The sequence below is a fragment of the Rattus norvegicus genome, chromosome 14, assembly GCF_036323735.1.
Source record: "Rattus norvegicus strain BN/NHsdMcwi chromosome 14, GRCr8, whole genome shotgun sequence".
Lineage (NCBI taxonomy): Eukaryota > Metazoa > Chordata > Mammalia > Rodentia > Muridae > Rattus > Rattus norvegicus.
In genome coordinates, this window is record NC_086032.1 from 1,602,810 (window position 1) to 1,617,845 (window position 15,036).

Below are 15,036 nucleotides of genomic sequence, written 5' to 3' on the forward strand. Positions count from 1 at the left end.
TTTAAAAACCGAAAAGAAAAAAAGGACCTTTTAGTATATCAATCTTTAATCTGCTGGGAAAAAATATCTATTTGAGATGGGAAAATATTTACTAAATAACCTTATTTTTAAAAAACTAGGGATTCTGTTTCTCGAAGACTAAACCGTCCTAACAACTCTAGCAACACATACCTGAGTTTCAAATGCTAAGACAAGAGACTGTTTAATGGGCTTTCTTGTTCCTGTGTCTGGACAATACAGAAACAAGCAAAACTGCTTTCTAAAGCAGCCATAAACCAATGAGATAGGGGGCACTACATACAAATAACCAATCCTTTTGGGTTTAACATTCTCCAAAGTAGTGAAAATGGAGACAAAAATTGCCCTTTAATCATTAACTATAAAAACAATTTATAAAACACATCAGAATTTTATTGCTTGAAGAATACAGCATATGAAATCACAAGAACATCAAAATTAAAAGTCACTAGGCTTCCAACATATAATACATTATCAGATGCAGCAAAATATTAATTAACCTGAAGTCTGCATCGGAAAAAAAAAGGTATGGAAAATTATCCAAATTGTTTACTTGAGAAACGTATACTTAAAACAAAACAAAAGACTGTTACAGTACAAATTAGAAAAGCCAAAAGCGACTAGCTCATTTCCAAAGACTAAACCACCGGCCTTTGGTGCTCAACCTTTCTGAAGGAAACGGTTCCTTCTATGTTTTCCAAACACACCATGGGCAGACCCATGAAATGCCTTGAAATAACTTCAACATAAAACATTCAGCAAAATTACTACCCTTTTTGCTACCCTTTTTGTTATAGGGGGAAGAATATCTGATAAATGCATAATAATATGCATATAAATTTCCCTTCTAAAACTGAAAAATATGAATATTAAGAAATCTAATACTTATAAACATTTCTTAGCTCTCGAAATTGAAATCCTAGCAGCTAGAATCTCCTCTGGGGCTTGGTGAATACAGATATTTAAATGGCTTGGCAACTGACATGGGAACTTAATGACTTATCTTAGGTGGCATTTTTCTCTTTCCAAAATATAAGTAATATGCCATTTCACCAAATACATTAGATCCCTCTCACAAACACTACTACATCTTATGCACTGAAACCGAATTAAAGCTGCTCCCTTTTAACAAGCAAGTTAACACTTTGTATAGGGCTGGTCAGTTATGACACTCTTTAAGCAAACACAAAACTTTTAAAGCTATCACTAAACTATGATGACGGGGACAATGATGTCATATCAAAAGTTAGCATTGGATTCTTGAGGCCTCCTAGAAGAAAATTCACAAGAAAATGTGAATGCTACACTAACACCAAGCAGTAAGGAGACTGCAAGTCAAATAAGGACTTAAGGCCTTTTCCTAGCAAGCATGCTCACTAGCTTTTGTTTATGTCCTCCAGCACAGGCTTCAACATCCAGGAACCTCAGGTAAACCAACAGAACCCAAGCGACTGTCTCCTAAGTCCCACCTACATATCAAAAAATGGACTGAGCAACTAATGCTATGAACAACTACCCAACTGGAGTGAAACAGTAAGAATCGTGACAATCTTCAAGATTAGCCAGTCTCTGAAATGGCATAGTGTAGCTCAAGATAAATTATACTATAATAAACTAGTCTTCACTGCTACACAAAACAGAAACAAAATAAAAAACGTAACTCACCAAATTTACACAACTACTAAAGAATACATTTCCTTCCTAGTTAATGAATGTCTTATTTGAGATTTCCTCTAAACAAGTATATTTATCTGAGCATATAATTGTTGCCTGCATATATACTCACTTTAAAAGACAAAAAATTTAGATACTATATAGAACTGAACTTTTCACCAACCTGATTCAATGTATTCTGCATTACGCCATGCCCCATCTCAATATAAATTCTCAATTTTAGTTCAGTTAAAAGGGCAGAGAAAATACAAATACAGATTAAGAGATTTCTATAAATTTCACTGTATTTTTATAAACCTGAAGTTTTCTGTAACACTGTTTATTGACCAAATAAAGGGTTCACACTGGTCTAAGATTCCAGAAACACCATTACAAATTCAAAGGTAATATGATACTTAACCTTAAATTTTCAATAGTTCAAAGAGACAGTTTTACATGTATAGCACAGTAGTTGAAGCCTGACAGCAGACATCTCTAAAACACCAACGGTAAGTTCATCAAGATGCACTTCTTTCACTGTTTCCTTACAGAGGAAGCAGAAGCCCGGAAGGTGAAGTTCAGATGTCGTCGTCGTCGTCTTCGTCCTGTGAAGACCCGGCCTGATTGGATGCACTGGCTGAGGCAGCAGCCAACTGGGCCTGCTGAGCTGCTTGCTGCATCTGAAGCCACTCCTGTTGGGCCAATTCTGCTTGTTGCTGTCTAGCCTAAGAATTAAAAACATAAAACCCAAGTGTATACATTTTACTTAAATATAAATGAAATCAACTAAGAGATTTACTCATTAAATGTAGATATTTTTCAAGTACTATGTAATTATGACATATCTAGAAAATGATAACTTTAATAGTTTTAGTTCAACTGAAGAAACTGAAAGGGTAACAGAGGCTGGAGAGTTTGACTCAGCAGTTAAGAGCAGTGGGTTCTCTAACAGAGGACTGGGTTTGATCTCTAGCACCCATATGGGCGATCACACCTCTCTGCTGTCTCCATCTCCAAGGGACCCAACACCCTTTTCTGGCCTCAGCAAGTAATGTACACATGTGGTATATAAGCTGCACATGAGCAACACACACACACACACACACACACACGCCGCACACACCCACCACACATAAAATAAAAATAAGTATATATATATTTTTTTTTAAATGACAGAGCTGGGTGATGGTGATATAAACCTTTAGTCCCAGCACTTGGAAGACAGAAGCAGACAGATCTGAATTTGAGACCAGCCTGGTCTACAAATGGAGCTGGACAGCCAGGGCTAACTATTGTCCCAAACAAAGTTGATTAGGAAAAAAAAGCACTAGTCTCTCTTTGGCTCTTCTTTTCTGTTCTTTCAATTGTAATTTTCCTATAAATGTAATTTTGGTGGCTTAAAAGGTCTCTAGTACAGTTAGGACAAAATACCATAAAGAATACAACAGTTACCCTGGTATTTTCTTCTGAGTTCTTATTACAATTTTCTACCCTCATGCTTCAAAAAACCCTAGAGCATAAAATCTTTCTCAAATATATGCCATATTTTTCATTTTCATTGTCTTTCTTTTTTATCAAATCTACCTAAAATTTCCTAAATTTCACTTACTGTTTAAACTGTATACTTAATTCAAATAAAACAAATGTTGTTTTCCCCTTCCTGTACACATTTAGGTGTAATCAGGCGAGAGAAGTAACATGGGTTCTGGGAACCAAGCTAATAAGCAAGTAACAAGACTGTTAAGCAAATATAAAATTGGTAACAGGTAACTAATCTAACCTGGAACGCAGTCACAAATCTAACCTGGAAACAAAAGAAGAAGCTGGAGCATTTAAACCTTCTGCTTGAAGGAACTTGGTGGAACTGAATCCAGACTCCAAAGAGCAGGTGTATTCACTAAAGTAGGGAAGCATGGAAACCCACCTGTCAGACCCCACACCCGAGAGGGTACAGGTTCAGGCTGGTTCTGAACAGAGAAACATGAAGACTGGATACTGTTGCTACTACAGGACAAACTGGCACAGCCAGCACAGAAACATTTCTGTACGCTGGGTGTGATGGCATACACTCACAATCCCAGCACTGCAAGACAGGCAACCTCAGCTACAAGTGAGATCCCATCTCCAAAGGCACAATAAATAAGTAACTGTCCCTGGACTGGTGAAAGGAACTAGAGGAATAAAGAAAAGAAGCAAGGCCCATTTGCTTACACTAGCCCCTATTGGTAGAAGAATCTAAAGAGGACTTCAGATAGCAACAGTACAGTGGTCTCCCCATACTAGTTTCACTTTTCATGACTTCTGTTACCTGGAATCAACCAAAACATTAAGTGGAAAATTCCAGAAATTGCAAGCAAGCACCTGCTGAGTCATCTCGCCAACCATCTCAGAGACTCTTGAGAGGACTGAGTGAGCTAATATATACAAAATTGCTCGGTAATGTGATTAACACATGGTCAGGACTCAGAGAGCCCCATAGAACCCTTTTCTCTTGTTTATTTACTGTTTTAATAGTATGTGCATTTACGTGTCTGTAGGAGATAATGTGCAGTGAGGAGTAGTGCCCTCAGAGGACAAAGGTGTTAGGTCTCCTCGGAGCCTCCCAATGCGAGAAGTATGCACATGTAACCAGGATTCTTTCCACCCCTTACCAAATGCTACTTAGATCCTGTGCCTAATAACGCTTAAGGCTCAAATGCAGTGACACCTGGTGGTATGTCCCTTCTATCTTAGGACCTGGTGGGCCAAAGGACTGCAAATTCAAAACCAGTTTGTAGCAACACCTTGCTCCATGGAAAATGTTAACCAGGTTTTCTCTGTGTTCCACTCATGATAAAATCTAGTAGTGTGTGTACTTCTTATCAGCTCATCATTGTAAAACTTAAAGACGTCTAAGTGCTTTCATGCTTTCAAATGATCATTCTATCTGGAAAAAAAAAGATTAAATCTAAGAGGTACTTGGAATTACTCTCTTCAAAAAACTGGTTTGTTGAAACCATTTAGATAAACCAGAGTCAAACTGGAGCCAGGTTCCAAATATTTGACTTTGTAATGAGCAATGAGCTGGAGAAAGAATCCTCTGTGTTGATTTATGAAGTGATTTAAAAAAAATAGATAAAATAAAAACTGATTTTTGTAGATTTCTAATGAAAATAATTCAAAGCATATTACTTACTTTTGCAAATAATTCCTGTTGCTGTCTCAATAATTCTTCTTCAGGAATGCCAAGGTTTTCCAAACGAGAACTGGCCTTTCTTCTTTTTAATGCTACTGTCTTGCATTCTTGTAAGACTTCTTTTACTTCACTGATGTAAGAGCCAAAGCCCAAACTTTCTAGTGCTACAGAAATCAAAGTATGAAAAGGTGAAGAAGATATAGCTTTCTCTCACACATGGAACATTTATTTTTTGGGTTAGTTTCCCTTTGGGAGATAAAGACTGTTCTTTTCTAAAGTTACATATTTCACAGCTATTTAGCAATTGTCTGGTGGTTAAGACAAAATATTTTTATCAACCATTATTCTTTAAGTTTTTTTTTTTATTTGTGTGTGTGTATGAATTGGGGGTATTGGGGGAAAGATCTGTACATGTGAGTGTAGTACCCACAGAGACTAGATGAGAGAGGGCACAGACTCCCCAGGAGTTGGAGTGAATGAAAGGCAGTTGTGAAGCCCCTAATGGGTATGTGGGGACCCAATCCTTCCTCAAGAGCTGCATCATGCTCTTAACCTCTGAGCAACCTCTCCAGTCCCATATTCATCTACTTCTTTAACACTTGACTACAGACTGGTAAAAGCCTGTTGGAGTTAATCCCCAGTTCTGCCTCCCAGCCCTATGCTCCCGAGGTAAGACTCAGATTACATTACAAATACCGTGGCTAGGTTCTGTTCTGACTGGATCACAACAAAGATCACCCGTTCGTTTTAACCCACACTTTGCCCGAGTCTCGTTACCTATGCTTATTTAGCTAGGTACCATGTATATGTCCCCTCACCTCTTTTAGGGTTTCTTCCTCCTCTCCTTCTCTCCCAGAATTCTTCTCCTCCCAATGTCCCACCTCTATTTCCTCATATAGGCCATAGGCTTTTTAATTGACAGGTAAGGTATCCATAGAATACACAAAATGATCTCTCTAGACTTCCCCTTTTAGTCCAATAAAAGTCTCTTTCTTTCAAATATAAGTTCAATACAATTACAACAACTATGATGACGACAAGGTAGGACTTACACTCATAAGGTCCAGCCCATTTATATTTGGCAACTTAAAGTATTTTAACATCTATCCCTTCTCTTTTTTTTTTATTTTATTTTAATTTTTTTTTTTTTTGGTTCTTTTTTTCGGAGCTGGGGACCGAACACATCTATCCCTTCTTAATGAGTTTACTATTTGTATTTAAATCCTTTTTAAACATGTATTACCATCCTAAAAACATTTTAAAACCTAGAGCATATTTTAAATGCTAAATAACTTAAGTTTAATTCTGAGACTGTAACTATCTAAGTCGTCAACCCTTCAGAGACTGGAGAAGGAACAGATATTACTTACTTAAGTATGCAGGAAGCACAAGAACGCAGCTTCCAAAACTAAGGAAGCGACAGACGGGTGACTGCCTGGACAGTCCTCAATGTTCTCTATAATGTTGGAGTATCTATTTCAGCCTCTGGCCCACAACATCTGACAGACCTTCAGTGAAGCAGGAATTGAAGAACAATAAAAGAGGGGCTGGAGAGGGCTCAGCGGTTAAGAGCACTGGCTGTTCTTCCAGAGGTCCTGAGTTCAATTCCCAGCAAATACATGGTAGCTCAAGGCCTCCTCTAGCATGAAGGTGTATATGCAAAGTACTCATACATATATGAATAAATAGGGGTGGGGATTTAGCTCAGTGGTAGAGCGCTTGCCTAGGAAGCGCAAGGCCCTGGGTTCGGTCCCCAGCTCCGAAAACAAGAACCAAAAAACAAAAAAAAACATATATGAATAAATAAATTTAAAAAAAAAATCAGAGAAACATCTACTTTAATAAAAGAAAATGAAGTCCTTAGGGAAAAATTTTAAAATTGAAAAAAAAAAAAAGATTTAGATGGAGCGAAGCACAGTACCACAGGGCATCTGGATCTCGATTCCCTTATCAGCATACAAATGGGTATGTTTTTTATCATTACAGTTTTGTATGTCCTCTTTGGGAGAGATCAGGATAAGAAAGAGGAGGAACCGCAAGTGTCTGGAGTACACTGCTGGGGAGGTAGCCAGGCCAGCAGTTAGAATAGTACCTTAGGAGTCACCTCCAGTGACTGTCAGAGTTTCACTTATTTGTAGCTAGTTGGGAGACATTTAAATAGGTAGCACTACAAAAGCCTACAGAACATTTCAAGGCATGGACCTTCATTTCCCCCTAATTTTGAAAGTTTATGTTTCCTGAGAGTAACACATGGTCTGAATAAAAAATCTTTCACATGCCACTCATAGTAAATCAAGCATCATTAAGTCTGTCACCGTCTTAAATACAAAAAGGCAACTATCTGGAACTCACTTGTTACTGACATAGTTTGTCCCAATTTTAAAAAGGCAAGCAGGGAACACATATTCATTACATTACAGGAGACAGGATGAAAGAATAGTTAAGTTTTCTCTCCTCCATTACACCAAAGTGCAGTCATTCATATATACTTATCTCAATAAAGGAGAAGTCTAAGCATTTCAGATTCACAAAAGAAAAAAAAAAGCACTGTATAGCCCCATTTAAATTACACAGATCAACTTTTTCCAGGGAGTTATCGCCTCCCTGCAAGAACAATATTCTGGCAAAAGATTTTCATCCTTCTTCAGAAGACAAGAAAAAATTAAAAAAAAAAAAAAAAAAAAAAAGCACCTGGTGCAAAGCCCCAGTTCCTACTTCATGGATGTGAAGTGCCCAGGATGCATTACAATCCCTGCCCTAAAGTCTCCAGCAAGCATAAACGGTTATCTTGTAGGTGGGCTGCTCCACTGTCCTCTGTCAGCCTATCGGCAGAAAAGCATGGCTGAGAAAAGCACACTACTCCAAGAAGCAGCAGCCCTAGAAGCACCTGAATTAATCTGAGTAAGGAATCATCCTAACAAACACATTTTGGATTAAAAACAACACGCAAATTAGCAACCTCTAGTTTCTGTAGTTTCTTATTTGTGGGAGGTAGAATATGATTATCTTTCACTTAAAATGCAGCAGGACAACGCAGGTCAAAGTAGATTCCTGCCTCACCGGCTTGGCATGAAGACCCCTGGCAATCGTGTCGTCCATGGTACAGTACTCCCAGAAAACTAGGAAACACTTAAGAACTGAGAATCGTTTATTTCTATATTCTCACCACAGTGCTAAATACATCAGTAAGTGTGGAGTTGTAGGAGAAAAACAAAAGCCTCGGACTGTGGGTGTAGTAAACAGATAGAAAGCACTTGCCTAACATGTATAGGGCCCTGAAAAATAATAAACTAGGTGTGGTGGCATATACCTTTAATTCCAGCCCTCAGGGGCAGGGGCGGGGCAGGGCAGGGGCAGGGGCAGGGCAGATAGAGAAAGGCAGATCTCTGAGTTCCAGGACAGCCAGGGCTATACTATGAGACTCTCTTTCAAGCAAAAGAAACAAACACGAACCTTTTTTTCTTTAACTGGGCAGTGGTGGTGGCATGTCCCTTTAATCCCAGCACTTGGGAGACAGACAGGCTGGTCTCTGAGTTCAAGGCCATCCTGGTCTTGAGGAAATGGGAGTTCCAGGACAGCCAGGACTACACAGAGAAATCTTATCTCAAAAAAAATCAACCAAATCGGGTGGGGGGGAGAAAGACTCTCAAAACAAAACTTAAGGTGATTGATTACATAGTATGAAATGGCAGTGAAGCTACACTAAAGCAAAGGTATGGATAACTCCTATATACGTAATGGCAACATTACAGGAAGAGGGTACATTTGTGGATCCTAACACTGGTGGATTGCCGTCATCACACAAAGGAGAAGAGTCAGCCTTTCAGTGTAACTTTCTAAGTCATGCATTAAACTGGTTAGCATACTCCAAAGCTGAACTTTAGTACACGGCTTTCTTTTTTTTTTTTTTTTTTTTGGTTCTTTTTTTCGGAGCTGGGGACCGAACCCAGGGCCTTGCGCTTCCTAGGTAAGCGCTCTACCACTGAGCTAAATCCCCAGCCCCAGTACACGGCTTTCTACAGCTGCACTTCAATCATCATGTCGATCGGAACTCTAAATATACCCTAGAAAAGAATGAGCCTCCCACAAGACAGATTGTGTTATTAGATTTTTGGAACAATCACCACTTCTGTGGTACAAACAAGTGTTTAGGCAGGTCCTACAGAAATCTGCAGTTTCATTAAAAAGTTGATGCTTGACAAAAGGTGGTTCTTCCATTCCTTCACAAAAAGTCAAAGGAAATGTTAGCTACTTGTTAAATATCTTCTAAGAGACTTAAAAACTAAAAAAAAAACTAAAAAAAAAAAAAAAAAGACCAAAAAACCCCAAAACACTTGGTTTCCATTTTTCTTACCACTCAGCAAACCAAACAAGTAGGAAAAAAAAATACTAGTTTTAAGAATCAAGTATGTCAGCTGGAAAGATAGCTCTGCAGGACATTGCTTGCCCAGCACACACAAGGCCCCAAGTTCATTCAGCATGTACACACCAAAGAATCAAATAAGCAGCAGGAATGGTAGTTACATGTCCATGATCCCAGGACCAAGAGACTGCACGAAGAGGCTCTAAGTTTAAGGCCAGGCTAGGTAACAAGAGTGTGAACCTGTTAGCATCTTGCCTTTCCTAACCTAAAGTAAAAACATTGCTTTTTTCTTAGTTATCTGCTATGTGCTGAAATGGCAGAGTATATGTGCATGTGATATGATTATACACACACACACATCTATCAATCATCACGACTCTTACTACCTACTGGGATTGACCTCTGCCATGCTAAGTACTCAGCCTTGAGACCCCCCTCATCACAGCAAGGTGTGCTTTAAATCTACCATCAGCACAGGATAAAGGCTCAAAAATTAAACACGTGACCTTCTTGTCAATACTGACTGCAAAATGGTTATGTTCCATATGATCAGATATGTTCTCTATCAACAGGAAAGTAAAATTTTTAAATGTATAAAATGGCAACGAACTACCTGCCTAATATGATTAAATTTGTTCCTTTTAACCTTAAAAGTAATCAAGAAGTTGTCCTCATTTTCAATAGATTTATAATAGAAGTGATTTACCAAACTGAATGCAACTTTCTCATAAGAGTTCATGAAAAGCCACAGAAAGTATTTCCCAAAATTTGCCAAAAGCAACTTTCGTCTCCTTTCCCTGTAATCATCAAAACAAAATCCCAACTCCAAATCCTTTCCAGCGTAAGAAAGAAACTGTGGGAACCTTTAGAAGCGTTTTTCCATAAAAGCTTAAACGCATAGACACATCCAAATTGGAGCAGCAGGACAGAGGACAGGCTGGGCAGCTCAGCAACAGAATGCTGACTAGCATGTGTCAGGCCCTAGGTTCAAGCCCGAGTACTGTCGTCCCCGCCCTGCCCCAGCCACCCTTTACAAATAATTTTCAAAGAACAATCAATAGTTGGAGGAAGTCAAAAAGGAAAAAATGTGGCACTCGGTTACCTGGTGATAACTGTTCCACCACCTCAGCGTTTTGTAAAGCAAAAATTATACTTTTTGGAAAGAAATTAACTTTACAACAATGAACATACTCATGTTGATAACTTTTTTTTTTAAACTCGGACCTAGGGCCCTTGTGCATGCTAGGTAGATGATATACCACTGACCTCCGTTCACAGCCAAAGAACTTTTTCTACCCCTGTGTTCAAAATGAATCTTTTCCTCAGCACAGGTGGGGAAGAGATATACTCTCTGACTCGACTCGTGCTTGAAATTCTAAAATTTAACTTCCCAAGAGAGAACTTTGAGGTTCCTTTCTCAGTTGTTACTATCCAAGTTTAGCTGTAGGCAGTCAATTCTTGTTGCTTAAAGACCTGATCGGAAACTGTACTGGTTAAATGTTGTGGATGTTTGCTGACCCTAATGTTTGTACTTCTTACTTGCATTAGCTGGATGAAGAAAATGTCCGAAGAATGCTACATAGGTATTTTAAGGTAACTGCACTTACTAGTGAAGTGGAATGAAGGCTCCGTGACACTAGGAGTGACTCTATTAGCCTGGACCTTCATTTAAATTAAATCCCACACAAATTGCTTACCTTGGATGACATGCTCTGGTGAGATTGTCTTCTTTTCTGACTTGTTACAAATCTCGTTGGCTTCGGAAGATATAAGGTGAATGAATTCAGTGCAGCAGTTCACTACGAGCTCTCGGGCATCGTTGGCCACCCTGACATTAGGGAGAGTCTCTTTGATCATCTTATTTATAGCAGCTCTCGGGATAGTGAGATCATCGTCGTTGCCAGACGAGGAAGCCATCGTGCCTTCCTGTCTTTCAAGCCCTAACTTTTAAAGTCCTCCCTCTAGTCCACCACTCCACGAAGATTTCTCAACAGGCTGTCCCTGGAGAGAGATGTCGGGGTCCGGGAGGCTCAGAGTGCAGCAGAAACCAGGAAGGAGCGGGCTCGAGGGCAGGGAACACCCACTGTGTGAGAGATTTTAGTGCGGATATGAAGGAGAGGTCAGGGGGCTGAGGGCTCGCTCTGGGGACACCACTCCCAGGGCTCAAGAACCACCTTGCGTGTCGCCTCAAACGGACTGGCGCTGTCGCCTAACCGAACCTAAACGGCTCGGGGGCGCACGCAAGACCGAGGAGTACCCGCCCGGCCGCAGTACCGGGCGGACGCACCACAGCAGGGTCGGCTCTACAGAGCCGGAGCCCCCGCGGCCACCGCCACTAGCAGCGGTTGCAGCCGCCTCGGCCAAACCATCCTTCAGGCACCCGCGCCGCCGCCTCACAACATGTCTGCCGAAGCCGCAGCTGAACGCACGCTGGCTGCCTGGGAACCAAGTGGACAGGGCCGAAAACAGCGGGAGCCGCAGCGGCAGTCGCCGCGACCGAGCGTTTGGCCGAGAGCAGGCTGTGGGAGCAGAAGCGGCGCTAACGGTGGTCTTTCTACGGGCCGGGGAAGGAGGTTTGCCGCAAGCTGATCCCGACACGCTTTGCGCCACCGGAAGTCTCACTCCCGGGGTCCCACCCGCCCTCCTCGACGGATTTCCGAGTGCTCGCCCCGCCCTTCACCCCGCCCGGGCGGGCGGGAACCGCCGGTGCTGGCAGCCCGCAGCTTCCGCCCGTCGCTGCCCGCGCTCTGCGTCCCCGCGTTTCCTCAATCAGGCCCTAGGGGAGCTCGCCTGCTCTGTGGAGGGATGTGTGGGCCGAAGGGCCATCGGAGGGCCACGTGGCGGAGCAGCCCTGGTCTTTACCGAAGAACTTCCTTTTCCTACGTCCTTAGCTGTCGGAATTAGGGCACTGAGTGAGAGGAGCATATCCCGGCGTGTGGGGAAAAAGGCCTTTGTAACTGCTTAACAGCGTTCAGATCGGAACTCCCTGTGCTCATTTATGACAAAAAAAAAAAAAAAAAAAACAAACGAAGCTTTCAAATAAGTGGCTACCCTCCGTAGCACAAACGGCTAAATCAGAAATTAGTAGTCTGATCCAAAGCTGTGAGTTTGGCCTACCATGAGCTATGGCCCTCTGCACACTTGCTTTTGGAGAGAAGACCAAAAAAAAAAAAAAAAAAATTGGTTTATCTCAAGCGAGTCTGATACTTGCTTCTTTCCGGGTGATTATTAATAACTAGTGCCACATTCATCAGGGAAATTATATTATTAAAAAAAAAAAGCTCAGCCAGGAGATGGCTTTAATCCCAGCACTTTAGATGAGACGCTCAGGCAAGCAAGTCAAGTTCCAGGACAGCCAGGGCAACACTGAAGAAACCTGTCTCCAAACACAAACACAGGCAAAACCAAAAAACTTCACATACGGTCCCATTAATAAATAGTGGGACGTTGTAACTTTTGAAAGGGCTAAGGCACTTAAGCCAACGTGTACAGTTTAGTTTATCGTAATTTTTTGTAGACAGATTGGCAGCTGGGCTGTTGGCAATAATTTAAGATGTTTGGTTTCCAGGAGACTATCATTGTCCCCTCCTACCTGCCTCACTAGACATAGCTTCAGCACTGACCTAGAACACCAGCCTTTGAGTAATTTTTATCTTCAACATTTTCTTCAAGATGCTTCCTGGGAACCATACATTCTTCACTATCAGTGCTACTAAGTTTAATCTTTGATTATAAGGAGTAAATTTCTTCTTCGAAATAAGTAAATTTTGGTTGAGATGTGTTAAGACTTAGGTAAAATATTAAGGTCTAGATGTAAAGTTAAGGCCTAGGTGACTGTTACCTGGGTGGCTTGGCATTTTGTGCTGTTATTATATGGAAACTTTCACATATGAGAATCTTATCTACAGAGTGCTTGTGAGTACTCCTGAGACACTGTCTAAATTGTTTATATCTGCAACCCCGATCCTCGTTGTTGTATTTTATTTTTGTTTTTTGAATCAGGGTTTCTCTGTGTAGTCCTGGCTGTCCTGGAACTTACTCTGTAGACCAGGCTGGCCACAAACTCAGAGACCCGCCTGCCTCTGCCTCCCGAGTGCTGGGATTAAAGGCCTGGGTCACCACAGATGAGCTCAACTCCAGGTTTGAAATACAGTTATTTTTAAAAAGATTTATTTATATGAGTACACTGTAGCCATCTTAAGATACACCAGAAGAGTGTTCACTCTGCCGTTAAAGGCTAGGCTCACAACCAGAAATACAGTATTTTTAACTTTGAAAGTTCCTAAGACTTTAAGGATGGAAAAGAAGTATGAAGATATAAAGGGAATGTCAGTAAAGACTTTACACATTTAAAGGTCTATTGTAAATGAAGTCCCATGAGAAAACGGTACTGAGAAAGATCGCTGGAAAAAATCAAACCAGTAGGAGTGAGAAATGGTGGCGCACCACACGGCTGCAAGGCCAGCACTGGGGAGGGTAAGGAAAGAGGAGTGACAGCTCAAAGATGGACTCTGGACAACACAGTCCAGTCGAAAACTGTAAGGACATAAACAAAAGGGAAGAGGTGATATCACTTTGTCAAAGGGCCGTGAAGAAAGAATATATGCCAACAAAGAACTAAACAAGGAAGGAGGGGGAGAATCAGAATTAGATGCTCCATGGTATTTAAGTGTGGTGGATTCCAAGAGCAGTATGCGCTTCTGTACTTCCAAGAGCAGTGACGGGCTGTGGTGAACAAGAAGATCACCATCTGAAGGCCAGGCTGAGGCCGAGGAAGGGAGCTTTTCATCTGGTGGGGAAGACCAAAGAAGCAAATAGCAAAACAGCTTGGGAGAGGCCAGGGTGGGGGAAGAGTTGTAAAGGCCTGAAGATCAGCCTGAAGACACAGGATCGGTGGGAAAGCAACAGCAGGGCAGAGTGCATTGGAAACTGCAAGCAAAATAAGGTCTTGAGTAGAGGAAGCACCATGAGATTTTAAAAAAAAAATGGTGCAGATACATGCAGCCAAAACGCCCATGCACACAGAATATCAAAGAGAGTTATAAAATAGTTTTAAAGTGAAGGCTCAGCAGGGTGGCCTATGCCTTTAATCCTAGCCCTAGGCAGAGGCAGGTAGATCTCTATAGGTTTAAAAGCTCGAAGACAAGAGAGAGAGAGAGAGAGAGAGAGAGAGAGAGAGAGAGAGAGAGAGAGAGAGAGAGAGAGAAGCTAGGGTTGGGGATTTAGCTCAGTGGTAGAGCGCTTGCCTAGCAAGCGCAAGGCCCTGGGTTCCGTCCCCAGCTCTGGAAAAAAAAAAAAAAAAGAGAGAGAGAGAGAGAAGCTCCATTTAAAAGCTCGAAGACAACCTGGTCCAGGGTGAGTTCCAGGGTAAACAAGACTACACAGAGAAACCCTGTCTCAAAGAAACAAAAACAAAAACAAGTAAAAAACCTGGAGGTTACTGTGTGTGTTATTGTATAATTATATCCCAGCTTTCTGAGGCTGAGACAAGAACACACACACACACACACACACACACACACACACACACACTCCTCCACCACCAACTCCATCCCCCAATTTAAAGCCACCTTGGGGCTACAGTGTGAGTGGAGCCTGGGCCACAGCAAAATCTTGTCTTGAACAGTACCAAACAGCAACAACAAAACAGGCCTGGAATTTGGAAGCCGTTTCTAATTAATTCAGCTGACACTGCTACATTTCCAGGTGTCAAATCTGTAACTAAGTTTAAAAAAATAATCCTTTCATAAATGATGATAAATTTAAAAATGTGTTGTTACATGTTTTAAATGATTTGAATCTTGCATCTAATTCAGTTCTGGGGTTT

At 41.2% G+C, this 15,036-nt stretch overlaps 1 protein-coding gene across 1 annotated transcript; it reads right to left on the bottom strand.

The window, feature by feature from the left end:
- Positions 1-393: 393 nt before the first annotated feature.
- Dr1 (down-regulator of transcription 1) lies at positions 394-11,747 on the bottom strand. The gene is made up of 3 exons (NM_001011914.1): positions 10,907-11,747; positions 4,847-5,010; positions 394-2,396 (listed from the first exon to the last, which is right to left on the bottom strand). The coding sequence occupies exons 1-3, from the start codon at positions 11,124-11,126 to the stop codon at positions 2,250-2,252; spliced, it is 531 nt and encodes a 176-aa protein (NP_001011914.1). The 5' UTR covers positions 11,127-11,747; the 3' UTR covers positions 394-2,249.
- Positions 11,748-15,036: the final 3,289 nt, after the last annotated feature.